Genomic DNA, 26,269 nt, shown 5'->3' with positions numbered 1-26,269 from the left:
TATCTCTCTCGCTCACATTTTCTCTGCATTTTCACTCTCTATATAAACTCAACTTATACGTATCCTATACGGTTTTCTATACGTATACGGTTATCGGACGATTTGAGTGAAGGTCAAATTTCTGCAAGTTCGTCGGATTTCCGGCGAGTCAACCGGTACCGTCGGCGTTTGTCGAATTGGTATTGGTTCTCTATTAACGGCGCGTGATTCTAGTGGAATCGATATAAGTGTGCTGTGGAGGTACTTTTAGGATTTTGGTTTGAAAAAGCTTAATTTTTGGAATTTTACAGTTGCGGCTGGAAATTTATACGTATGCGATAAAGAGGTCAAAAGTTTCTGCAAATTGGTGAAATTTCCGGCGATTTGACTGTCACCGGCAGCGGTAGTCTGCTGCGAATTGGATGTCTAGTGGCGGCGCGTTAGTGAATTTTATGTGTGTAGTGGTGCTGTAATATTTCTTCGGTTTTGAATAAATGAAAAAGGCTTTAGGAATTTGACACCTACGCTTCGAATATGAGTATTGTAGTGGTGCTGTAATACTTGTAGGGCTTTGAATTAAGAAAAAGGCTATGTTTGGGGAATTTTAGAGTTATGCCTCAAAGTTCGAAGCAGAAATCGCACAAGCAGAGTAAACACAGTGCTAAGGGGAGTAGAGACTGTTCGGATTCTGACGAGGATATGAAGATGACGGAGAGGAGTAGTAAGGAGGAGAATTCAGCAACTTCCGTTGAGAAGCGTAAAACTTCTGGTAAAGATCTGATTAGCTATGGAAATGGTGAAAGCAAAGAAATGAAGGGAAAAAGTTTGAAAATTGATGCTGAGAAGGGATTAAAAGAAAAAGAAATGAAGAATCTGGCTGATTCTAAGAGTAAATGTAGTAAAAGGCAGGAGAGTAGTAGAGAGAAGAAAGAGGAGAATGTTGTTGCCTCATTGGTGGAGAAAGAGGACAGTAAGAGTGGAAGGGTAGCAAAGAGGAAATCTGAGAAGTATTCGGCCCGGAAAGAGGGTAAGGATTCAAGGGAAGTAAAGGAAAAAGAGATAGGATTATCAGAAAAAGAGAAGAAGAGTCAAAACAGTTTGAAGAGGCAATCAGGGGATTCTGTTGATGAGAAGCAGGTCAAAAGAGGTAAAGAAAATGCTGGTAAGGTGACTTATCTGTGTGTTTTTTGTGATTGGTATTTTGTTTAGGTAGCATTATGTGGTGCTTGGCAAGGTTTTGGTACCCCAAAGCCCCCTTTGCCTTTTGAGTAAAAATTCTCCTAGGTTTCAGTTAGCAGTAAGTTTTTGGTAGTACGAACAACAATTCGATTGAAATCCTATGATACTTAAGTGGTAAGCATTGCATTTCTTGTTGAATTCTGCATACCTAATTATGAAAGGTTGAAACTTTAATGCTTTTCCTAGACTAGAGGATGGCTTGTTTTAGTCATATTTGAATTAGAAGGAGCTCGTATGTAGTTACCAGCAGTGGTGGGAAAACCGAACCTAGAAACCTTCTGGCTTTGAGTATATAGTCACTGGTGCTTAGGAAATACTATGTGGAAAATGCCAGAATTATTGCGTTTTTGATGGATTGCTACGTTTATTATTATACTTTGTAGAAAGTTCACAAAGGAAAATAATGAAAGATAACAAACACAAGAGTTTCATATAGATGAAAAATCAACTTTTAGATCCTATGTAACAAAAGAGAACAAAAGATACATGCAAAGAAACAAAGATAAATAAATAATGATCTGAACTTTACGAACATGACCATGAATGCATGAGTTCCAATGATCTGGTATGAAGCTAAAGGCCACCAACTTTAGCTTGTGTTACAACTGCATGTAACAGTTTTGATGTTACTTTGACTTGGACTCAATAATAAGTTAATAACTCTATCAGTATATGTACATTATGTAATGCATGTATTTCGATATCATCTTGCATGTATGTAAAGTGTCTACTGTGCATTGTTATTCTACATCATTGGTCAAATTGTTATGTGTTGGTTAGTCTTTTTTTTTTCTTTTCCCTTTAATGAGAAATTACTGAGTGTTACCTTTAAAATCTTTTCATTTTTGTTGGATTTTGTAGAGTGGTCTACACAAAATGAGTTATATAATCCTGAGTTGGAGAAGGAAAGTGAGAGAAGGTCACGGAAGAGAAGAGAAGGCTCTGGTGATCGAGACAAATATGTAGATGTTTTAAACGAAAGTGATAGTAGACGGTCGTCATCCAGGTGTGACCGTAGTAAAGATGAAAGGCAGAGAGATGGAAAACATAAAGATGGATATGGAGATAAGTATCAGCATGGTGGTAAAGATGACAAGGATAGGGATGCTATGTATTTAGAGGATGTGGACAAGGATAGAAAACAGCATGATGAAAAAAGTCGGGAATATAGTGATAGAGATGGTCGACATAGAGAGGGTAAGTACCAGGAGGATGGTGAAATAGATAACAGGCACATGCATGAGAAGTATCTTAATGATGGTGACAGAGATAGTAGGCGCAAGAATGATAAGCATCAAGAAGATGGTGAAAGAGAGAGGAGAGATAGGGATGACAAGTATCGTGAAGATAGCGATAAAGATGATAGGCATAGGGATGATAAGTATCGAGAAGATGGAGATAAAGATGGCTGTCACAATGAAGATATATATCATGAAAATGTTGAAAGAGATGATAGGCAGAGGAATAGCAAGTACAGAGAAGCCAGTGAAAGAGATAGTAGACGCAGGGATGACAAGCAAGCAGATGAAAATGACAAAGACAAGAGACTCAGGTATGCCAAGTACAAGGATGAACGTGCTCCAAGAGACCGTTTAGGTGACAGGTCTGGTGCTAAGCATCCGAGGGATGAGAGTTATGCTGCTGATTTGCAGCCTAGAAAGTCAAGTAAGCATGAAGGCAGCCCTGGTTATGATGATCTAACAAGGTTTAAAGATGACAGAGGAAGAAGAAGAACCGGTGCTAAAGAGGACATTGGTGATATTAGATCTCGAAGTATTAAAGAACTACGATCTGATGCAGAGAAGAGATCCATGAGCAGTGCTACAGTAGACTTGGTCACTGAGAGCGGAAGATCTATCTCCAGGAATGCTGAAATAGAACTTGTTCCGAGCAACAACAGACGCTGGACTTCACCTAGTTCTGGATCTCATGCTACAAGGGATTATTACAGGCAAGTTTACCAGTTTCCTCACATGATACTGTGAAAATGAAAAGAATGATAGATGTGCATGGGCATAGTTGTGTTCTTTATTAGAGCGGATACTGAAATCCTTGGTTGTGGTACATGGAATGATCATTCTAGATATTTTTGGACCCTTCTATTATTTTTCTCTGTTTTTTAGGGGAAACTTGTATTCTGTACCACATTAATCAAACTTCTCTCATTCTTTTTGGTAACAAAATGACTATTTCGAACGATAGCGACAGTCCCTGGAGTAAAAGGAATATCTAGTGGCACTAAAGTTGGTATTTCCTGGAATTTCTGCCTGATCAGTGGGATAATTGAGATGTTGGATGGACCTCTTTGTGATGTAGGAATGCCAGAAAAGTCATTAACCCTTTATATTGCAAGAAATTTGTTCTGGGAGGTTTTTGACTGATCAGTGGGATAATTGAGACATTGTTTATAGTTTATCTCATTAGTTTTGGCTGCAAGTCATAATTATCTTCTTGGCCTTTTTCCCCGAAAAGGTAAATAACTTATTGGCAGTTTTATGCCACGTTTAGTTAGAAGTTCCGGGCGGGTGATTCTTTGTGCTTATGGTTCCCTGGCTCGAATGACCGTCTGATTGGCACACTGCTGTGTATTATATTGGAGAATCAAAACATCTTCCTTTGATAATCTCTTTTGATCATAAGCCAGTCACTTAAGTATTGTCTAATGAGCATTTTCTGCTTTTCTGCCAAATTGCTTATTCTCTGGTCATTAATTTCTTGTGTATAACTATGTGTTTCCTTGCTTTATCATTTTGTGCACAAATCTGACATTTTCGGCCGTTCTTTCGACTACCAGGTTCTCAAAGCAAGATGGATCTAAGCACAAGGATTATCCTTATGAGGAAAGGGTTCGACATGGCGTCACTAGAGATTATGCTGGTTCTGCTGGAGCAGTGGAGAAAAATTCTTCTTCTCGGAAAACGGAGAAACTGATGCAAAGGGAAGACAATATTCTCGGAGAGTCTTCAGCTGAAAGGCGTTTCAAATCAGATCTTTGCAGTTCTCCTTTACAGCAGGTGGATAAATCCCCTTCATCAGCAAGCTATGATAGGAGACACTCAAGTAGATCAGAAGTATGGAGGACCCTTGAAGCTGAGGAATCAACACAGAGGAGTGGTGGCTCCCGGGATGTAAAGGAAGGCAGAGGAAGCCGTGACTTGGTTGGGAAAGCACTCGCAGGTGATAACTTGTCCTTTATAGATGGAGATAATGTCTCTGTTTCTTCACCTTATACTAGAAGGAGTCACTTCTCTGTCAATTCAAAGTCTGTGTTGCCTGCTCCTCCCCCCTTTAGGTCAGGGGGTGACAGCCCTTTGATTTTTGGCTTTTCAGAGGATGATGGTAGAGGGAAGTCAAACAACCACCACAGAAGAATTAATGATCCTAATATTGGAAGAATGCAAGGACATGGTTGGAAGAGGGTTCCAAACTGGCCGTTGCCTGTTGCAAATGGGTTCATGCCTTTCCAACATGGTCCCCCTCCTGTTGGTTTTCATCCAATGATACCGCAGTTCCCTACACCACCAGTATTTGGTGGGAGACCTTCAATGGACTTGAGTCACCCTGGAATTACTTACCATATACCAGATGCTGACCATTTTCCTGGCCATGTTCGACCGATGGGTTGGCGAACTCCAGTTGATGGTTCATGCGGTCCTCCAATGCATGGGTGGAATGCTAACAATGCTGTTTCTGGTGAAGAAGCTCACCTTAATGGCAGACCAGACTGGGACCAGCCTAGGACACTGTCAAATAGTGGTATGAGTTGGGAGATAAGTGATGCGTGGAAGGGGCCACTAACAGGAAGCAGTGTGGAGCTGCCATCTGGTTCACAGAAGGAGGACTATTCAGTTCAGGAAGAGGAGTCAGCTCAACCAGTTCAGAGTGAGCAAAAGCAGACTGATGCAGATGATCAAAGCAATGACATCAGTCAGTCCAGGGGTGCTCTTGGGGAGAGTACATCTGAAAATTTGAAGACTACTCCTGAAGAGCAACCAATTGAGGTGAAGCCATCGGAGAAAGACGATTCTCTTCTTTGTCATGTTTACCTCTCAAAGCTTGATATATCTGCAGAGCTTACAGAGCCTGAGTTGTTTGATCAATGCATAAGTTTAATCGATGTCGATAAGAAAATGACATCTTATGTTGATGATTCCAGAATTTTGTTTTTGGAGGTAAGGAGAGGCAAAGTTATTTCTTTGCTTATTCATTGTTCTCATTTTTGAAATCATAATAAGCTTTCTTTTTCCTGTGGCAGGGGCATGTAGCAGCCTCCATAACGATACCAAGTAAATTTTCAAGTGGTCCACCTTTTGCTGTTATGACTGATTCTGTTTTTCAGGTACTTTATCCTGTGGTACATATGCACATGTCCTTTGAAAAAGAGTATTTCGATCAACTATATCTTTGACATACTATCTCAGTCATGTCTTCTTAGTTGTGTATTGGTAAAGTTGTCCGGCTCTTCTTAGCTGTGAAACGGAATTAATAAATTTATTTCTCTTTTTTTGCTGAGGTAAATATGAATCAAATTTCTCTTCTAAGCATAAAGTTGCACCATTAAATTTGTCTATTGCATGATGTTCAATTGCAGAAAGCGCTGTCCCTTTACCAGGAGAGAAGAGAAGTTAAAGTCATGAATTGCAAGAAGTGGTCATTTCCTGGTCAGGACGGAAAGGCTTATCCAGGACATAAGTTCGAGAATTTCAGTTCAGAATGCGGTGAAACTACGGAGCCTGCCATGGCTGGGAACATGCTAGAAGAAGATGGTGATCTGGGGGTTGTAGGTTCTTCAAAATCAAGCTGTCCTGAGACATCAGAGCCAATGACCGTTGACGGAGAGGAGAAATCTGAATTTCGTCTTTCCACGGCGGAAAGTGTTGGGATGGAAGGGGAAACAGTTCTGGGTGTAGCCGAGGAGGGAAATCCCCTGTCTGCTGAAGAGGTGGAAGGATCTTCTGAGTCTCCAACTGAGATGTCTAAAGATTTGAATAGGAGCAATGATTCCGTGGGGAATTTTTCTGATGATTTTAAGAAGGAAAAGGAGATAGTTGATGTTAAATGTGATCCTTTGCTATTGCCCTGTGTGTCTTCTGAGGCGTTTGAGGCAGTGATGCCAGAGTCAATTGAGTTTGGGTCAGTAAATTTAAGTCGGATACATCATTCTCCTGAAAGTACACATTGAGACAATTTATTTTGCCATAAGTTTTTGAAATGCCGCTCTTTCTCTTATTATTTGTCTGCCTGCTGCTATTAGCTAATAAATGAAATTTTTCTTGAAAATGCTTTTTCCCCATTTATTGAGCCTGTTTCATGCAAGGAACTATGGTCCCTAAGGCCTTTCTCCGGCAGAAAGGTTTCTTTAACTTGGAATGGTAGTTGATGCGCTCACGCATTTTGGAAAAATCAGGTACACATGCAAATAGCTTTTACTTGTCTGTTCATTACATCATGTTTCATTTGAAATAATATTGCATTGTTTGAGGCAGTTGATGTGAGTTTTGATTGGTCTTTTTTCTTGGAGGATTAGGTTCCTCTTATGCATGCTCGCGTGTGCTGCTTTTTGGGGTGTGTTATTTTCCAGCTTATATGATACCTAAACACCAAGTTTGTGCTATTGTACTGTGATTTACTTGTGATCATTTTCTGGTTATTTGGTTTTGTTCTGTCATTTGTCCTTTCCTGCTTTTGGTTCATTTGCCCTTTTACTTTAGTCCTTTCATCCTGCTTAGAAAGTAGTATGTTCGCGTAAGGGTAAGTGTGAGATTAGAACCTATAATTTGTCTAGAGAACCTATAATTTGTCTTAGAACAGTATTATTCAGTAGTGGAATGACAAAACTTAAAGGCACAGATAAGCGATTCATATAGTCTACTTTAACTAATTGGCGCAGAGGCATCATTCATCAAGTGATTTATTTTGGTTTGCTGTTCCCTCCTATTTCATGTAATGTTTGATTTGGTCTTTTTTAAGACAAGAGGGGTAGCTCTGATGGTAAGCAACCTTCACTTCCAACCAAGAGGTTGTGAGTTCGAGTCTCCCCAAGAGTAAGATGAGAAGTTCTTGGAGGGAAGGATGCCGGGGGTTTCTATTTGGAAACAGCCTCTCTACCTCAGGTAGGGGTAAGGTCTGAGTACACACTACCCTAGGTTGTTATTGTTGTTTTTGCTGCACTCAAAGGCTTTATCTGACTTTTTTGTTTTGTTTGCGTTTGTTGTTCTCTAATTCGCTGTCTATGCTCTGTTTACGTATTGCATTCTCAGGTTTAATAATGGTTATGGTGCTAGTAACGTCGACTTAGGTTATACGGAATAAATTGAACCGACTTCTTGCAGTTAGGGAAAAAAAGAAAAAACTCGAGTTTGATTTTTGGTATCAATTCTGCATTATCAATTCATAGTTTGTGCGATCTTTTACATATTATTTAATGTTGGATACTATGTAGAATAAAAATATGATAAACTATTACGTGGTGTCTTCCTGAGATGTCTTTGAAGGGCGACGTAAGGCAAATCAACTGATTTTTGTGTGATTACTTTTCACCAACTGAAGGTCCCCTCGGCATGCTGGACTAAACTGTCAGTGCAGTGCGGGAAAGCCGATATCAAAATCACAATTTGCAGTGAGAACAAATTGAATCAAAGCCGATATCAAAATCACAATTTGCAATGAGAACAAATTGAATCGTATAATTGAATGAAAGCTTGCTTGCGTTGACAGAGAACAGTAAGTATAAGAAAGCCAACTTGGTGCTCGGAGAATACTAGTACCTGGATAAGATTATCTAAAGAAAAGAAAACCATCGTATAATAAATTTAATGTACTTATGAAATGGAAAAGGGAATAATGAAGTAAAGAATCCAGTCGGACACAATCAACGAATAAGAATGATTAGTCGTTACTCTTTGATTACTTTATAGATATATTTCAATAACATTTTAACCAACATTCAGGTACATTGTTTTTCAAGAGAACTGCAGCTATGGGATTAACTCAATCTAGATAAATATTTCACACCTCCTCTTTTTTTGTTTTTTAAAAAAAAAAAAAAAACTGGATTGACATTTTAAAGATTTTCCAATCACAACTCAAATTATCCGTTACTCGTGTTGGTCGAAAATAAACAAATATTCAGAAAATAATCGAGATATTCAAAAGTTGATTAAAAACAATGGTTTTTAAAGAACCTTTTTAAACATGATATATACTTACCCTTCAAGGTGGAACATGATCTGAAGTTTATGAGTTTTAAATTTGTCACAGAACCTATAGCTCGTCTTAGTTAGTGGATTCACAATTAAATATTTACATATATTTAATGAATTTTCTAATACAAATATAATATTTAAGCAAAAGTGATTAGGTTCGGCCGAACTCGCACCTAATAAAGTTTGCTCCGCCATTGCTTACCCTCACTTGATGAGTACACCAAACGATATCAACTTATCGCGATTAAGTAATTTAATGAGGTAAAAATATTGATTAATTAACCAATAAAACAAATGCACGTGTTTCAGATCTAATGAGAAAGCAACATAGATACGAAGTCGTAACTACAAAACAACGAATCTGATTCATTCAATTAAGCCCAACAACTACGGCTAAGATTTGACCCAATCAAAGCCCAAAACTTTCTCCTGCCACGCTCCCACTTAGCGCGTGAACATCGTGTGCATTAATAGTCTTGGCCAAACTTATTTTTGGCCAAAAGTATTTTTTTTTTGCCAAAAATACTTTTGACACAAAATTGAGTTGTTTGGCCAAACTTTTGTAAGTAAAAAACGTACTTTCGAGGAGAAGCAGAAGTAGTTTTGGAGAAGCAGAAAAAAATAAGCTTATCTCCAAAAGTACTTTTTTGAGAAACACTTTTGAGAAAAATAGACTTAGAATCAGTTTTTTAAAGTTTGGCCAAACACTAATTGGTGCTCAGAAATGCTTTACAAACTAATTACCCAAACACGAACTGATTCTCTCGCCAAAAACTACTTTTCTTTTTTGAAAAAAGTAGTTGCGAAATGATTTTTGCAGCTTGGCCAAACGTGCTCCAAATCAATTGCCTCAAATAAAAGCTCACTCATATCACAATCACTATTCATTCCTTTCTTCTTTCACTCTTCAAAAGAGAGTGCATTAGTATTTGTGTTTCTTTTGTTGAAAGATGAATTCTCAGATTTGCAGATCTGCTTCACGAGCTACTAAAACTCTGTTTTCTGTTTATTCTAAGCAGAGTTCTCGTGCTTTTTCTGGTAAAATATTTCATTCCATTTCTCTTTTAATTACAATTTATTCCTTCCTTATTCCTCGCTTATAGCTCCTTTTATAAATGTATATAAAATTTTGGATGCCGTGTAATTTTTTTTTTTTTTTTGCACTGTGAGTCTATGAAACGGAGCGTTGGAGCAACAAATAAAGTTGTTTTCGTAGGACTTATAGGTTACAGGTTCAGTCGTTGATACTTGCATCAGGTAGACTCACTACATTACATTCATTTGGGGTGTGACCTTCCCCGGACTATGAGTCTATGAGTAAATTATAACATATATCAATTTTACCAGATTATCAATTAATGCTTATTAAGAGATTTAGCTATAATTACCTGAGAAGTGACCTCTTTTATGAGTGACTTATATTTTGTGAAGTGTATTGATTTAAAATCCTAGATATTCCTATGGCTTCCTTTGGGATCGTTGATGTGTTTGATCTGCGCGCGGGAAGCATTGAGCTTTTCAATCATGATATCTAAGCTTTTGAGCTTCTAGGTTGATACTCAGGAAAAGGTTACTTCCGGATCAAGAATAATAAATAAAATGGAAACAAGATAAAATCTTATATCAAAACGACTTCTGGCATCACCGGAAGGATCGAAACCACATTCGTAGGCCGACAATTTTTCTGGATAGGTCGAACTATTGGAAGAAAATAGAAAAGGAAGACCGAGTGGTCTTTATATCTGTCTGTAATTCATTTATTTGCAATTTGGCACGCTTATTTTGATGTCTCGCCGGTGTTCCCCTTCCTTCAGTAGATTGGTGTTTATGTTTAAGAGGAAACAATGATTAGTGGATATTTGAGAATGTTAAGTCTTATGGAACAATGGAGGAGATAGATCTGATTGATTATTACTAGTGGTCTTTACCTTTATATTTGTCGAGCAATAAGTTACCTATCAAAGCAGAAAAACAAGTAATTGTGTGCAGAGGCGGAGCCAGAATTAGAACCTTATGGGTTCGGAATTATAATCCTTCTAAGTTACCGGATTCTAAATTAATAAGTTGTACATTTCAATGGATTTCTTAAGACAAATACATGGTTGGAACAACCCGCATCCCGCACTCTACCTCCGCCTCTGATTGTGTGAATATGACTTGTCCTGTTTGCAGGGGGACGAGCAGTGGCTGCAGCAGCCACAGTTTCTTTGAGAGGAGTTGTGCCTTCTTTAGCTTCATATGGCAGGACTGACTCCGGAAATTCATCTAGAAGTTGGATTTCGGGAATCCTCGCCCTTCCTGCAGCAGGTTCATATCTTATTACTTATCTATGTTAAATTAATGTTGCTGCTCAAGTTTGTGTCATTCTGAAAATGCAACTTCGGTAAAAATTTGAATTTACTGTATGCATTGGCTTACCAGAGAAATAGGAACCTCTAGTCTAATTTCATTTGTTTTGTTTCTCTTTATTATATAGCTTACATGATCCAGGAGCAAGAAGCACATGCTGCTGAGGTACACTATCTTAACTTTCCCTTTGATTGAGATGTTATATCTTGCATTTGTCATCATTTTCATTTTTCATCACAACTAACATCACGCAATATTTTTCGTACAAGATGGAGCGTACCTTCATCGCCATCAAGCCAGATGGAGTACAAAGGGGCTTGGTATGTTAAGTAGTGTTAAAATGCTGCTTCCTTTATTTCTTATAAATTCCTGTATTATGCGTTTTCCTTCATTCTCGATTAAGTGGTTGGAACAGTATTTTGCACTTTTCATGTTCTATATGGAGTCGAATTGGATTAGTAAGTTCTTGGAATCCTATACTGATGTGAGTTCTATTTCCAATCGGCTTAGAAAGTTTTGTTTTATTGCAGATTTCAGAAATCATATCGCGCTTTGAGCGCAAAGGTTTCAAGCTGGTTGCGATCAAAATTGTGGTTCCATCTAAGGATTTTGCCGGAAAGCACTATCATGACCTTAAGGAGAGACCATTCTTTAACGGCCTATGTGATTTCCTCAGCTCAGGCCCTGTTGTTGCAATGGTTAGAGACATTTAGCTAAGTCTAAATTTACTTGTTTGACAAAATGATTCACTTTAAGTAATTCCATAATCAAATTCTAGGTATGGGAAGGCGAGGGAGTAATTAGATATGGACGGAAGCTTATTGGAGCGACAGATCCACAGAAATCAGAACCTGGAACAATCAGAGGTGACTTAGCTGTTGTAGTCGGAAGGTACAAAAACTTCTTGCCTTAATTCTATATTTAGTCTTCTTTAGTCTTAGAGCAACGGTAAAGTTGTTTCCGTGTGACCTATACGTCAAGGGTTCGAATTGTGGAATCAGCCAAGCATCAGGGCGGGCTGCCTACAACACACCCTCTTGGGTTGCGGCCCTTCCCCGGACCCTACGTAACCGCAGGATGCTTCGTGCACCGGGCTGTTCTTTTCTTGGTTTTCTTGTGCTGTTGCATATTGCCGTTAACACGAGTTGTTTTCAGGAATATCATCCATGGAAGCGACGGCCCCGAGACTGCCAAGGATGAGATCAAACTATGGTTCAAACCAGAAGAGTTGGTTAAATATACAAGCAATGATGAGAAGTGGATATATGGTGTAAACTGAGCAAACAATCTTTTCTCTTAATTTAAACTGCAATTAACTAAACACGAAAACTTGGAAACTACTGATTATCTGAATAAATCTGATGCCAATTGTCTTAGGCTAGTAGTAACATAACCTTTAGCATATTGTTATTATAATTGTTCAATAATCAGATGTACTGAAATGCTGCTGAGCCTTTGTCAATTGTATTTTTCTTTTTTGTGCTCCAAGCCTAGTGTTTTTTTGTATTGGAAGATTAGGTGCAACTCTTTATCTACTCTTTTTTAATTTTAATCCCCACCCAGAAGTACATGCTCTAAGCTTTTGGGACAAAGTAACGGGAATAACTGCGTTAGCTGCTATATTCACACTCGATGTGTACACCAAACCAATGAATCAAATAGATTTATTTTTCTAACCAAGGTCAAACAACGTGCATAAGGTTAAAATTACTTATTTTGGTATAAATACGGGTAAGTACAACAACAACATTCCTAGTATATTCTCATAAGTGGGGTCTGAAAAGGATAGTATTAAACGATATCACCCATTTCAAATGGTATGAGTGAATGCCTTTTACTTGTTTCTGCGCTTACTGCTCTAGAAGTTTTAAATGCTACATGTACTGTTGGAGCGCGATAAATGGGATTACTGGTTGCCACAGTGTATTGGATCAACTTCTAAGCCACAATCTTAAAACCAAGGTTGGATTGAGAGAGAGCGTATTCTATTTTTTAGAAGTACACTGTATGTGTACTTATATAGGGATAACTAGGATTACAGTAATTACTAAAATTATTGTGCTTTGCCCTAGTGGGACCTAAGAACATCCCTTAAAGGTGAACTCTATTTCCTACATGAACATCTCAAATTCATTTATATTACCTGCGATTCTCGGCTTTAAAAAAAAAAGGTTGCTTCTGAGGCACAATTGCCTCTGAACTCAAGAAATTACAAAAAAATTATAGTTATATTGTACAAGTTTGTTAGATTTTTTTTGGTAATTAAATGATTTTATTTACCAGTATCAATATGTACAATGTCAAAACTGAGACCAGACAACCCCAATCTCATACAACTTCAGCTACAAATCTTCTATATTCAAACTAAGGATAGAAATTCATTTCTGCTATTTTCTTCTCTAGCTTACTATCTCTTGATCCCCTATTAACCATCTCTTGTATAATTTGTCTAACTATTATTTCCGGTGTTTTCTGTTGTTCTTGAAATACTCTCATGTTTCTTTCATTCCATATATGGTATACACCACATGCCAAAGTCAGCCTATATACTTGAGCAGCTGCATTGTTTCCTGGTGCCATGTCTTCACCCCATTGTATCTCCCCTTGCCACTCCATCGAAGGTCTTGTTATGCCTTGCCAATAGAGCAACTTACTCCATATACTTCCAGCTATTCCACATCTAAATATCAAGTGATCTGTGGTCGCATCTGCATCATTACACAAAGGACAGGTTACGTCGTCTGCAATCCCCACATATGGAGTCTACTCCTTGTAAGAAGTCTATTTTGCAGAGCCAGATTTAGCACAAAGATCCACTTTGGAGCCCCAATTGTTGCACGTCAATTCCTTCCAAGTTACTTTTTGAAACTGTCCTCTCATGCCTTTATAAAATTTCTTGACAGAAAAATAATTCTAATCTGCCATTTCCTTCATATTGATCCCTGCTACTTTTACATATCCTTTTGCTTTAATGATCTTCTGAACTATCCATGATGCATTGCTTGGATTGCTTTTCCACACTTCTTGTTTCTTCCCATAATACAAGTGAATCCACTGGACCCATAGTTTGTCTTTCTTCTTACACAGGTTCCATAGCAGTTTGCAAATTGCAGCTCTATTCCATGTATGCACATCAAGTACATTATATCCATCAGTAGTCTTTGGAGAGCACACTTTCTCCCAATATAACAGAGCTTTTTTTGATGCATCTACCCCTCTTGTCCATAGAAAGGTTCTACAGACTATTTCTATCTTTTTCATCATCTTCTTAGGAATTACAAATATCTGTGACCGATATATTTGGTTTAAGAACAATACTGTTTTGATCAATTGCAACCTTACTGCATAGGATAGGTATTTTGAAGTCCAGGAGATGATCCTTCCTATTATTTTCTCCAGTAATGGCTAACATTGTATCATAGAGATTCTCTTAGTACTTAGTGGGGCTGCAAGGTATTTGAAAGGCAAATCTCCCCTGCTAAAACCAATTGCTTGTATTATGCCCTGCTGTATATCTTGTGGCACACCCCCAAAGTATATAGAACTCTTTGTTGCATTTGCTTTTAGCCCAGATGTTTTAGCGAACTCCACGAAGCAATTGTATACCATTTGAATAGAAAGAGCATCTCCTCTACAGAATAGCAACAGGTCATCTTCAAACCCTAACTGTATGATTTTTAGCTTATCACTTCTAGGATGGAAGTTGAAGTCTGGATTATACTTCAAGGTCTTGAATATCCTTGTGAGGTATTCCATACCAACAACAAACAGGTATGGTGACAGTGGATCACCTTGCCTTAGGCCTCTCCTAGCTTGAAATGATTCCGCAGGTTTCCCATTAATAAGAATTGAATAAGACATTATTCTTACACAGACCATTATCCATCTAATGAACCTCTCTGGAATATTCAAACTGTTCAGAACTTGCTCTAGAAAATCCCACTCAATGGAATCATAAGCCTTCTGCAAGTCTAATTTCATCATACACCTAGGTGAAATACCCTTCCTCCCATATCCTGCAAGTTTGTTAGAAATTGATACTTCTAAAAATTAAAACAAAAGAAACCATATATTAGAAATTGGTTTGCAGAGGAACATTAATGTTATTATGGTGGAATCAACATTTGAACCTTATGAATTTGAGTTTAGGTTCGACTGAACCCGTGATCAAAGTGCTAGCTCTGCCCCTTATACTAGAAATTGTGTTTTACGTATTAACCTTTCAACTAATATAAGATAAATATCAACTCCCAATGGAAGAAAATAACAAGAAAGTAACATTAAGCAAGAAATATTGTGTACCGAAACATAATACATACCAATTCTTATAAAACTGCACAAATATTATGAAATATTTAATAAATGACTTTTACGAGCTCTTATTTTTTCTTAAATTTCGTGCTCAATAAATTATACCATATAGATTGAGACGTACAGAGTAAATTGCTAATAATATGTCTAATGTTAATTTCCGCAAAGAAAAGTAAACATAACTCTCAAGCGAAAAGCACGTGATTGGCTCGTGCCCGATCCAATAATTAACGGTGCACCTGCACCGCCTCTACATATAAATAGGTCAATATCCATATTTCATACTCAGTTCACCATAAATTTTTCGCCGTCTCAAGCTTTCTCTTCTTCTCAAGCTCGAAACCCTAACTTCAAATATCTCTTCTTTTAATTCTATTTCGAAAACATAATCAGGTAACAATCTTACTTCCAGAAATTTTCAATTTTAAAGATAGATTGCGTTTCACGAGCTCTGTTTTTGTTTTTGATATTTATGTTCATGTTATTACGCCGCAAAATGTTTTGATAGAGTAAAAATTGTGATTTAATTAGTTAAAGTTTATTTTTTTGTAGCTATCGGAGCCTTAATTTTATAATTATAGCCTCTTGTTATGTGGACTTGCGTTACTCACGAGCTCTTTTTTTTGTTTGTTTTTGTTTTTGTTATTCATTCATGTTATTATGCCGCAAAATGTTTCGAAAGAGTAAAAATTGTCTTTTAATTAGTTCAAATTTAGTTTTTTTAATTTATTTTGTAGATATCGGAGCCTTAATTTTATAATTATAGCTTTTGTTATGTGAGGATTGTAGCCTTTTGTTATGCGGACTTCTGAAATTTTCATACTTTTGTAGAAGTTATAACTAATGATGCCAAAAGCTGAGTACGAGCTCCTTTTTGTTTTTGTTATGTTATACACTACGAAATGTTCTGAAGGAGTAAAAATTTGTGATTTAATTCACTCAAGTTTAATTTCTCTCTCTAATTTTATAGCTATTGGAGCCTTAATTTTATGACTATAGCCTTTTGTTATTTGGAGACTCTAGCCTTTCGTCATGTGGACTTGTGAAAATTTTCTTGATGTTCTGGAAGTTATAATTAATGGTGCCAAATAGTTGAGAGTAAGGCTTAGTTTCTGTTGTTACACTTATATCAGAAGCAGAGATAGGATTTTGTTATGAATAATAATGCTGACAAGGATGCCACAAGGGATGAGCACATGGTGCCACGTAAGGGCTCTAGAAGGATCATTCCTCCAAAAAGACTTGAGGACTATTTATGGCAAGGAGGGGGCTCACGTGATTAATAGGCAGAGTTAGTTAGCCAAAAGGGTATAAAGCAGAGTGTCGTGGGCAGTGCAAAGGGAGGAAAAAGTTGTTATGAGTAGTGTCAATGTTCTCTTCTCCTTCTTCTAGTTCCTCACCCCTTCTGTTAGCCTCTCTTATTTTAGTTTCCTGTTTTCTGTATTTCCATTGCTAGCTGCAAATTGAGAGTGGTTCCTACAATTTGGTTATTGTAATTGAGTTCAATAGTCGGTGGAATAGTCGAGGTGCGCGAGCTAGCTTGGTGGAATAGTCGAGGTGCGCGAGCTAGCTCGGACAGTTGTATATAAGAAGGGGATTCATGTAGCTAATTCTATCTAGATTGAGGCGTTGCTGTTGCTGCTAGAACTTATTCCCCTTCCCCGTGCTTTTCTTTTGGGCTTTGTTTCCTTTTGAGGTCATTGGGTTATTCTCCGAGGAGAAGCTATAAATTTAACATACTTTTGCCTTTTCTAAGAACAACTACTGCTGCTCTCTGTTTCTAGTTCCTCTAGTTTATTTTAGACGGGAAGCCTGGGAAGTTGGGGAAACTGGTAGGGAACTCGAGCTTGGAGTTAGTTTCATCATATGGTGTGATGAAAAAATATAGCTGGGGAAGGGTCGAAATTTAGTTTCTAGATATTCATGTGAGAGGAGAGAGCTGATTTATGAGCAGAAGGCCTGATTATTTCTGTTTATTCTTAATGGGGATCCTTAAAAGGTTGAATGCTGTAGAGATGTGTTATTACTTGAAAAGGTGTGGGAAAAAGCAACTAAAGCTTCCATTTTTATCTGGATCTCATGTGTGTGTGCAGTTACTTTAACACATGTCTATTTGAACAATTGCTTTTGTCTTTTAGTTAGTACCTATAAGTTCCTCTGTCCTTTGAATAATGTGCTTCAAGCATCTGGGTTCTAGTGTGTGCTAGCATTGAGACTCTTCTTCTCTTGATCTTCCATCTACTGATATTCAAGTTTAGTTGGATAGTCTCCAACTCTCCATGTTGTCAATGCTGTGTTCAGTTGACTGACTTTCCTCCTCTCTCAGATGGCAGCTAAACCACTAACAAGTGAGGCTATTGCTCTTACAGAGAAGAAAATGGACATGACTTTAGGTATTATTGTCAGCTACACATGTTTTACGCGTCTCTTTTGGTTTTCTTCCTCTTTTGCTGATAATCAGTTGGTGCTTGCAGATGATATCATCAAGATGTCCAGAACAAACACAACCAAGCCTAAGAAGCAAAGAGTTTCAGTAAGCACATCGCTCTCTGACCATTTAGTGTTTATTTCAGCTTTTGTCAGTTTGATATGAAACGAGATTTTAATATTTATCATCTGCTTTCTGCAGAATAGAAGCCAAAAATTTTCTAATAATGTTGCTCAGGATAAATCTGCTAAGATACAAAAGTTTATGGACACAAGATCATCTATGAGACAGGTACTCATCACAATCTCTGAACCTATGAAGAATTTGATGGTTTCTTTTTCGTATTGGTGGATGCTGAATTATACTCCTTTGCTGATATTCTTATGCTTAGAGGGTTCTTGCTCGAAGAAGATCAAATTTTCAGGGAGACCAGTTCCCTTTGGCAACTGAGGCAGCCAAAAAGTCAGCAGTTGCTCCTATTCGCAATAGGCCTTTCAATCGAAGCCGAGCAGTGACTGTAAATAAACAGAGGTATGTTTAAACTGTGAACTGTGAAGTTAATATATGATTAAGCTAGTCGGTTATTAGTATCCTGGTTTGCTGCGCATGTCAAATTCTGAGCAATTTAACCCTCATTTGATGCAGGTAAATTGTGGTCCTATTTATTGTTGATGAATTTGCCAGGTGTCTCTCCTTTATGCACTTTAAAAGCTTGCTGATAGTTTGGTCGGGTGATGTTCAAGCTACAATCCTTGGAAGTTATATACTCTAAACCATGTTGTTAGTTTGGTTGGGGTTTCGTTCACGCTACAATATTTGGATGTTTGTTCAAGTTTCAAATGATGATTATTTTCCATCAGAACATTGCATCTAAAATAAAATGTGTCAGTGGACTTAAGTTTGTTCTGCATGTTTTGAGTTTGAGTCCTCTTTTAAGTTGGTATTGGACACCCGAGACTTGGGAAATTTTAAGGTGGATTAAAGTGCATCTGTGAGAGCTGGCATAGAGAAAAGAATGTGTTACAATATATTGTTTTACCTAGCTGCAATATTGCCCTTGGAGTATGAGATGAATGAGATCTTCCCCGTAATGGCAATAAGTGTGTATTTTGACTATTTTCTGGAGGTTTGTTTGGTAGCACTAGCATCATGGGGTATACTATGTCTCGTAAGTTTGTGGTTTTGGAATGGTTGCTTTCATATGAACAGACACCCTTAGAGAAGCTTGTCCCAGAATAACTCATTAGTTCTTTGAAAGTTGATCATCATTGATTTCCTTTTGAGTCACATTGAAGTATGTCCTGGTGAAAGCTTCTGTTCGAAGTAACTCAACTATTTGGCATGTACTTGTCTTTGAATTTCCTCTGGGATATGGATGATCAATTCTTTCTGATTTTATTTCCTCTGCCCAACCTCCAAAATTGTTGTTGATAAGAAGTTTGGAAAGGCATGGAGCATGACATCTGTTGATAAGATGACACATGGCATTCATCTGCTTCCTTTCAGCACTTGCGAGGCTGCTGTGCATTTTTAGTTTTGCCTTCTACCACCTTAAACAATATTACTTATATTATTCATGGTTGGCGCGGTACCATTCATTTTGAAATGGTTGTTCCGGGACATGCAAGTGTTGATACTTCTCTTTCCAGGGGTTTGTATCCAACTGTGTGCAATAATCTAGACTAACCGGGGTTAACACTCCGGAAATTAAAAATGCCAAAATAGGAACAAGGATGGATATTGTTAGAAATGCCTTATGTCATAGAGTTGATCCACTAAAGTCTTGAGCAGCGGTGTAGGATCAGATCCCAAAGATAGTAAGTATTTTCTTTCTTATGAAAGAAAGTCTTCTTCAGCAACAAGAAGAAGGAAAAGAATTGAATAGAGGAACTCCTGAGCATTTTGCACTGTTTTGGAGGATAGATATTGCATGTTCTGCATATTAGGTTGTTTTACCAGAAGTTTTTAGGTTCGTAGTTGAGCTTTGCGAAGTTCGAAACTTTTACTTGCAACTCTAGTGAAGCAATTCTGGAAATCTTGGTGAAGCTTTACTTTTTGCTGAAGTTAGAAGTACTCTTGGATATTTGACTGATGATGAGATCCCAAGGATGTTATTTCTCCCACATCAATGTTCTGATAGTTCTACTTTGGACTTTGTTTCCTTCTGGTGGAAGATGAGCTTATGAAGTTCTGTTTCTGGGTGCCGCTTTTGTTTCTAAGGTTTGGCTAGTTGAGAACTTTTAATTAGCAGACTGATGGTAAGTTGGAAATATACATGAACTTGCTTATAGTGCTCTGCCACCACACATTGATCCTGCAACTTGGGGCTGCTCACTCTTTTAATAAGAAATCTGTGGATAAGCACTTCTCCTTACAGTTGCTCCAATTCTTTTTTTCCTTTTGCAGGTTCGGGGCTCCTTCGGTTCAGAGGGGTGCTGCAAATGGTGGCCGGTTTATTATTAAGGTAATTGAGGGTCCAACTAGAATTGATATAGCTGTTCTTAAGCTTATAAAGGTCCCCGCTTTTCTGTTCTTCCCACATTGAAATTTGAAAGCTTGGATTTGAGTCAAACTCCGCAAGGACCATATCACTGGAGGTGTCTCCATTTTTTGATAGTCTGATTTGTCACTTTTTAAAAGCATTGCCTTCTTGCTGCTGTCGGTTCTGTAGATCAGCTTGTATGCATCTTCTAAGGTTTGAAGAAATGTAACAGTTTGTGTTCTCTGTGTGTAGCAACAAAGGCGGGAGGTCAAACCAGTGTCAAAGCAGAGGCCTCAGACATTAGATTCTCTATTTGCAAATATGAAGGAACAGAGGATGAAGATGCATTCTCAGCAGAATAACGCTCCAAGGAGAAATGGAGGTGGGCAACAAATAGTGCCATGGGCTAGAGGTCGTTTTGGGAAGTGATGACAGATCATGTGCAGCTGATTCCATGTGCTATGGGCTAGTGTCGTTTTGGGATACAGGTTACCGTGCAGCTAATGCTGTGCGCTGTTGCAGATTAGTCCTTTGGGTCCGTGTTGTGAAGTGATAGCAGAGCTCTCTGCACCTGATCATTGTGGTTCTTTTTGTGTTCTTATCTTTTCTTGCGGAACGGCGAAAACTGTTTGGAACGTGTTGTGATTTGATGCAGATGCGCTTTATAACTATCAATATAAAAGACTTGTATAGCATTTCTGGGTTTTCGTTCGATTCTTAAGTTTCTTTATGTTTGATTCGTAAGGTCTTATATCTTTGTATTATTTGGTAGGAAGCATATATGATAAGAGTTGTCCCGAACCACGGACAAGGCATTACTAGTTTCTTTTTGGCACTATGCATTTGTCTTTAAATAGGTTGAATCCAACAGAAGTTTGAGTCTGAATCATTGAGATCTCAACTTAATTAAATGCACTTCTTTCTTTCAAAAGTATTTATCTTTAAATAGGTTTGAATTAGGGGTGTACATGGACCGGGTTGGTTCGGTTTTTATCAAAACCAAACCAAACCAATTATATCGGTTTGGATTGGTTCGGTTTTGTCGAGTTTTCGGGTTTTTTTGTTATATGTATATTATTTCAATTTTACTTTATTAAAATTATAGATAAAGCTTTGATAAGTGAATATATGTTTAGTAAATATGGAAAAAATTGATAAACATATGATCTATTAAAATATTCTAATGGGAGAATTTTTTTACTAACACATGATAGTTATTTTCTTAGTCGTCTAACAATAATTTTTTGCTAATTTACTCTTTCAAGGTCAATACATGAGATGATTCCAAATATTTCTATATTTTCTAAAGAAAAATCACTATAAAGTCTTAAAAATATAAATAAAATTTATATATTTATATGTCGGTTTGGTTCGGGTTTTATTACTTAATACCAAATCAAGTCAAACCAAAGTTTTTTAATTGATTTGAACACCCCTAGTTTGAATCTATCAAATCTTGTATAGACTTTTACTTTCAGGGACTTAAGTATTTACCATCACCACTAGCTTTCAAAATATGGTTACATCAAAGAAATAATTTAACAACGTTAAACAAAGTAATATTTTTTCTTTAATATTTTTTACGTAGAGTATTTATTAATAATTTATTTGAATTTTATATTGTTCAAATTTTAAATAAAGGCAACAACAACAACACAGTCGAATTTTACAAGTGAGGTCTGGGAAGAGTAGTGTGTACAATATCTTAATTATACAATGTTTAGTTCTAGATACAATATCTTAATTATACAAGGTTTGGCATTGAGTAAAAAAACCTGAACCAAATCGACATATAAATATATAAATTTTATTTATATTTTTAAGACTTTATAGTGAATTTTCTTTAGAAAATGTAGAAATATTTGAGATCCTCTCATGTATTAACCTTAAAAGCGTAAATTAACGAAAAATTATTGTTAGGCGACTAAGAAAATAACTATCATGTGTTACTAAAAAAATTCTCCCATTAGAATATTTTAATAGATCATATGTTTGCCAATTTTTTTCCATATTTACTAAACATATATTCACTTATCAAAGCTTTATCTATTATTTTAACAAAGTACGATTGAAATAATATTCATGTAATAAAAAAACCCGAAAACCCGAAAAACTCGACAAAACCGAACCAATCCAAACCGATATAGTTGGTTTGGTTTGATTTTGATAACAACCGAACCAACCCGATCCATGTACCCCCTAATTGCATGCACGCCCCAATACTTGATTTGACAAAGCCTTGAGATTCTTTAAGTTTTAAAATAAATTTTACATATTTTAAGACAATTTAAAAAAGCATTATAAGTCTTACTTGTTAATAGTTTAAAATATGAAAAAATATTTAAGATAAGCATGTCAATTAAAAACATTCTTTGACTCCCCAATAATATTATTTGGTGTAGATTGTTTTCACTATTAACTATTTTGCTGGACAACGGCAATAACCTACCAACGAAATGATTTCTCATGCCCACTTACAATTTAAATAGAACAAATAAATACAACAACAACAACAACGACCCAGTATAATCCCACAAGTGGGGTCTGGGGAGGGTAATATGTACGCAGACTTTACCCCTACCCCGAAGGGTAGAGAGGCAAATAGAACAAATAAATCTCATACTATATTTTATTTATATTTTTCAGATTTTATTTTATAGTGATCGTCTATGAAAAAGGTCATATAACTAAAATAACATTTATAATGAACTACAAAATCAGATAAATTTTCAAGAATACAATGTTAGGGAAACATTTTTCATTTTTCAGATAAATAGCAACTGCATTTTCCTTAATTATATATAACTCAGAAATCCTTGTAAATCTCATCATTTTTTTCTATATTCAGCACAAAACTAGGAAATGCAGCTGTGATATCCCTGCAAAATAAAATAAAAAACTCATTCTTTTAATTCAGTAAAATCAGCATAAATTTTGATAAATTAGCACTACTCCATTAAATTTGAAAAAAGAATTAAAGAAACCATAAAATTACTTGAGATATGGAATTGTCATGTTCTTCAATAAAGATGGATTTAGAGCTGCAAAATTATTCCATTCTTCTATATCTATCTTTCCATCCCCTTTTGAATCTGCCTCTTCCAATGTCTTCATGGCCCAAAAAAATTAGATTAAAAATATGAGTTAGTTAGCCTTAAATTCTACATTTTTCGGATTTTTATTGCATTTCTTTTATATATTGTTGGGGTTTTTGTGTGTTTGCTAGGAGCCGAGGGTGTATCGAAAACAACCTTTCTACCTGTACAAGGTAGGGGTACGGCTGTGTAGTGACTACCATCCCCCTCCCCAGATAGAGGCGGATTCAGAATTTAAACCTTATGGGTTCAGCTTTTAAGATTTTTAGCATTAAAACCATTATAATTTTGAAGTTATGAGTTCATATCTACTATTTATTCTAACTTTAATACATTTTACATATAAATTTATGCTCCGTGTCAAAAGTTATGGGTTCAATTGAACCCGTACTTATAGTGACATTCGCCTCTGTCCGCAGACTCCACTTGTGGGATTATACAGGGTTTGTTGTTGTTGTTGTTACGTTATTCGGACTCTTCAAAAATGCTATTGAGTGCTCGTTAGAAGCGGTGCATCTTTGGATGATCTAACACAAGTACGATGATATTTTTGAAAAGTCCGAGCAACATAATTTAAATTGAATAATTTAGTGACCATCCCCCCCCCCCCCCAAGTAATTAGTTGCATATAAATAGTACCTTGTCGACAATAGCTTCAACTATATCATCAGTGAGTATTAATTCTGACTCATATAATAGTGCTAAAATCAGCTCCTTCACCTGAACTCAGCTTAAATTCAAGGAGAAAAAACAGAAAATTATCTTAGTGAAATAAGGGCTTATTTAGCTTCTATTATGAAAAATTAACTTAAATAGCTGCCCACTTAACTGCTTTAATTTAATATAGTTGACGGATCTATAAAATACATATAATCCTTGTATAGTATGTCAATAACTATGTATAATCAGTGATTAATTTATGTATACCGACTAGAAAAAGTAACAATGAATATGACACGTTATTTGCGTAAAGCCTTCTATTAAAGGTCATATAATGCTAACTTCACACGTGGTCATCAAATTTTACTCACTATAATAATAGTCACAAACTACTTTTTTGTAATTACCAGTATAATAGTATATTCATACAATTATTTTTTCCATATTAAAGTGACTAAACTTTATCCATATATTAGAAAAATCACAACACTTTATTCACTATAATATTAACGGTAAAGCCACCATGCTGTGTACATTTGTCGTTATAGTGGATAAAATTTAGTGACTTTACTGTTATAGTCGATAAAAGTCAGACACGTTGATGTGATAAAAGTAATTTTTTGAAGTTACCGTGGTAGTAGAAAGTTTAGTGTTTAATAAAATAGTGGGTAAAATTCAATATTTTAAGGTGATTAAAGAAATAATTTTATGACTTTACTGTTATAGTGTCACAGAAGTGGTGCAAATTTACCTCTTCACGGCCAATGAAGCCTCTTTGCCATAAGTCATACAGTTTAAATGCAACTGCAGCATCAGAAACCACAGGGTTCAATGCAACAGTTGTAGCAATTTACGTTGCTCGGACCTTCCAAAAATATTGTCGTGCACGTGCCGAATTCTTTATGTATTTTTGGAGGATTCAGCACACACCCGATGATATTTCTAAAGAGTCCGAGCAACATAGGTAGCATCGTCTGTTTGATTTCATTGCCTTAAAAACACCTAATTGGAATTTCATACCAGCAATTTTCTGTGCTTGAGAAGCATCAGGATGGAAGATGCTTAGTGTACGAATAAACTCGCCAAAGTCTATTAGCCCATCATTGTTGGAGTCAAACAACTTGAACATCTATATATAACAGACATTACTGTCAAACCAAGGTTTAAGAAAATGTACATAATGAAAAAATGGCCATTGCCGGATTTTTCGGGTTCAACTGAATCTATTGCTTTCAGTTCAGATTATGTGTACCAAAAAAATTATAATATATTATATAATAAGATCATACTCATGCTGAAACAGTGGCAGAATAAGGAAAAGAATCAGTGGATTCTACTACAAGAATAACACTTTTGGTATGTTGGATAAACAAAAGTAATCTTGGATAAAAATTTAGTACCGTATTGTCCCTTGTTTGGTTACTAATCATCAGACAAATAATCTCAGGATAAAAATAGTATCGGAATAATTTATAACTGCAAGAGGATGGAATAATAATCCCAAGATAAAGCAGTAAAATTGATAATCCGAGGATTAATATGACATGCCAAACAATCAATAAGAAATAATACCATGATAATTAATTCCAGCATAATTAAACCCAAGATAATTAATTCTAATATAACTAATCCCAGTATAACTTGTCTTCAAACCAAACGACTATTAATTTTTGAACCCCTTTACCACTACCCTAGACGTTTCTCTTATGTCAAGGGAATTGAACATTAGTATATATATACAAAAAAAATAAAATATTTTTACTCTGTTCACGAAATATAATTTTTTTAATAAAATGGATTTAATTCCCTTCCCAAAAGGTGGCTCGACACATTTTTTTGCATTCACTAATTTTAAATTCTGAATTCGCCACTGCTGCAGCGTAAATATGTACATGCTGAAGTATAGAGCTAAAAAGAAGTTAACTAACCCTGTCTGAAAATAGAGATTGCTTCCTGCTATCTCTGAACAATCCAAGCTGGAACTCTTCCTGTAACAAACTCAATTATATTAAATCATCAAATATAATAAAGGAAAATTTTTAAGAAAGAAAGAAATGATGGAATTTACTTTGCTAATAAACCCATCTTTGCAAATAGAACAACTTAATTTTCTGAAGAGTTCATTTAAGGCCTTGACATCTTCCAAAGAAACTGAAATCACAAAAAATAGAAGTGAGTGGTAAGGGAAAAAGGGCAGCCCGGTGCACTAAGCTTTCGCTATGCGCGGAGTCCGAAGGAGGGCCGGACCACAATGGTCTATTATACACAGCTTTGCCCTGCATTTTATGCAAGAGGATGTTTCCACAGTTTGAACCCGTGACCTCCTGGTCACATGGCAACAACTTTACCAGTTACTCCAAGGCTCCCCTTCCGAGTGTTAGGGGAAGAAAATGAAAAAATAAAAAGGAAAACCCTATACGTACAATGTGTCTGAGCTGCGAGTACAACATGATCTTCATATATCCTTTCTTGCTTTCTTAAAGCACAGCCCATTTTATAGTAATATTTTTGTGTTGTTATG

General features: G+C 36.5%; 4 protein-coding genes across 6 annotated transcripts; 3 read left to right on the top strand and 1 right to left on the bottom strand.

Moving 5' to 3' along the window:
* Window positions 1–6,450, top strand: LOC107816395 (uncharacterized). 3 transcript variants are annotated; one of them, XM_016642110.2, is made up of 6 exons: window positions 11–1,141; window positions 2,080–3,169; window positions 4,013–4,395; window positions 4,549–5,390; window positions 5,474–5,557; window positions 5,810–6,450. In XM_016642110.2, exons 1-6 carry the CDS (start codon window positions 592–594, stop codon window positions 6,398–6,400), a joined length of 3,540 nt encoding a protein of 1,179 aa, XP_016497596.2. In that variant the 5' UTR covers window positions 11–591; the 3' UTR covers window positions 6,401–6,450. The 3 variants fall into 3 exon arrangements, with proteins under 3 accessions (XP_016497595.2, XP_016497596.2, XP_016497594.2); XM_016642109.2 differs by having other exon boundaries at window positions 1–1,126; window positions 4,013–5,390; XM_016642108.2 differs by having other exon boundaries at window positions 4,013–5,390.
* Window positions 6,451–9,301: 2,851 nt separating this feature from the next.
* On the top strand, window positions 9,302–12,260 carry LOC107816394 (nucleoside diphosphate kinase 3). The gene is made up of 7 exons (XM_016642107.1): window positions 9,302–9,461; window positions 10,596–10,730; window positions 10,900–10,937; window positions 11,042–11,092; window positions 11,303–11,470; window positions 11,551–11,663; window positions 11,928–12,260. Exons 1-7 carry the CDS (start codon window positions 9,374–9,376, stop codon window positions 12,049–12,051), a joined length of 717 nt encoding a protein of 238 aa, XP_016497593.1. The 5' UTR covers window positions 9,302–9,373; the 3' UTR covers window positions 12,052–12,260.
* Window positions 12,261–15,349: 3,089 nt separating this feature from the next.
* Window positions 15,350–20,688, top strand: LOC107816393 (uncharacterized). The gene is made up of 7 exons (XM_016642106.2): window positions 15,350–15,476; window positions 17,410–17,476; window positions 17,558–17,616; window positions 17,713–17,802; window positions 17,903–18,042; window positions 19,918–19,975; window positions 20,246–20,688. Exons 2-7 carry the CDS (start codon window positions 17,410–17,412, stop codon window positions 20,420–20,422), a joined length of 591 nt encoding a protein of 196 aa, XP_016497592.1. The 5' UTR covers window positions 15,350–15,476; the 3' UTR covers window positions 20,423–20,688.
* A 1,973-nt stretch (window positions 20,689–22,661) lies between these two features.
* Window positions 22,662–26,269, bottom strand: LOC107816392 (calcineurin B-like protein 7). Its single transcript, XM_016642104.2, has 8 exons — window positions 26,172–26,269; window positions 25,817–25,899; window positions 25,677–25,736; window positions 24,769–24,877; window positions 24,500–24,552; window positions 23,728–23,808; window positions 22,989–23,101; window positions 22,662–22,872 (listed from the first exon to the last, which is right to left on the bottom strand). The coding sequence occupies exons 1-8, from the start codon at window positions 26,239–26,241 to the stop codon at window positions 22,800–22,802; spliced, it is 642 nt and encodes a 213-aa protein (XP_016497590.2). The 5' UTR covers window positions 26,242–26,269; the 3' UTR covers window positions 22,662–22,799.

This window comes from Nicotiana tabacum, chromosome 5 (assembly GCF_000715075.1).
Source record: "Nicotiana tabacum cultivar K326 chromosome 5, ASM71507v2, whole genome shotgun sequence".
NCBI lineage: Eukaryota > Viridiplantae > Streptophyta > Magnoliopsida > Solanales > Solanaceae > Nicotiana > Nicotiana tabacum.
Note: the sequence above shows the minus strand (reverse complement) of the source record. Positions and strands in the feature narration are given on the sequence as shown.

Coding starts and splice junctions, on each gene's coding strand:
- LOC107816393 (XM_016642106.2), top strand. CDS start 17,410: ATGGCAGCTAAACCACTAACAAGTGAGGCTATTGCTCTTACAGAGAAG. Junction 17,803..17,902: donor CAAGATCATCTATGAGACAG/GTACTCATCACA, acceptor TCTTATGCTTAG/AGGGTTCTTGCTCGAAGAAG. Junction 18,043..19,917: donor GTGACTGTAAATAAACAGAG/GTATGTTTAAAC, acceptor TTCCTTTTGCAG/GTTCGGGGCTCCTTCGGTTC.
- LOC107816394 (XM_016642107.1), top strand. CDS start 9,374: ATGAATTCTCAGATTTGCAGATCTGCTTCACGAGCTACTAAAACTCTG. Junction 10,731..10,899: donor CCTCGCCCTTCCTGCAGCAG/GTTCATATCTTA, acceptor TTTATTATATAG/CTTACATGATCCAGGAGCAA. Junction 11,093..11,302: donor ATGGAGTACAAAGGGGCTTG/GTATGTTAAGTA, acceptor GTTTTATTGCAG/ATTTCAGAAATCATATCGCG.
- LOC107816395 (XM_016642108.2), top strand. CDS start 592: ATGCCTCAAAGTTCGAAGCAGAAATCGCACAAGCAGAGTAAACACAGT. Junction 1,142..2,079: donor AAGAGGTAAAGAAAATGCTG/GTAAGGTGACTT, acceptor TGGATTTTGTAG/AGTGGTCTACACAAAATGAG. Junction 3,170..4,012: donor GCTACAAGGGATTATTACAG/GCAAGTTTACCA, acceptor TTCGACTACCAG/GTTCTCAAAGCAAGATGGAT.
- LOC107816392 (XM_016642104.2), bottom strand. CDS start 26,241: ATGGGCTGTGCTTTAAGAAAGCAAGAAAGGATATATGAAGATCATGTT. Junction 25,900..26,171: donor ACTCGCAGCTCAGACACATT/GTACGTATAGGG, acceptor TTGTGATTTCAG/TTTCTTTGGAAGATGTCAAG. Junction 23,102..23,727: donor TTGAAGCTATTGTCGACAAG/GTACTATTTATA, acceptor TGGGCCATGAAG/ACATTGGAAGAGGCAGATTC.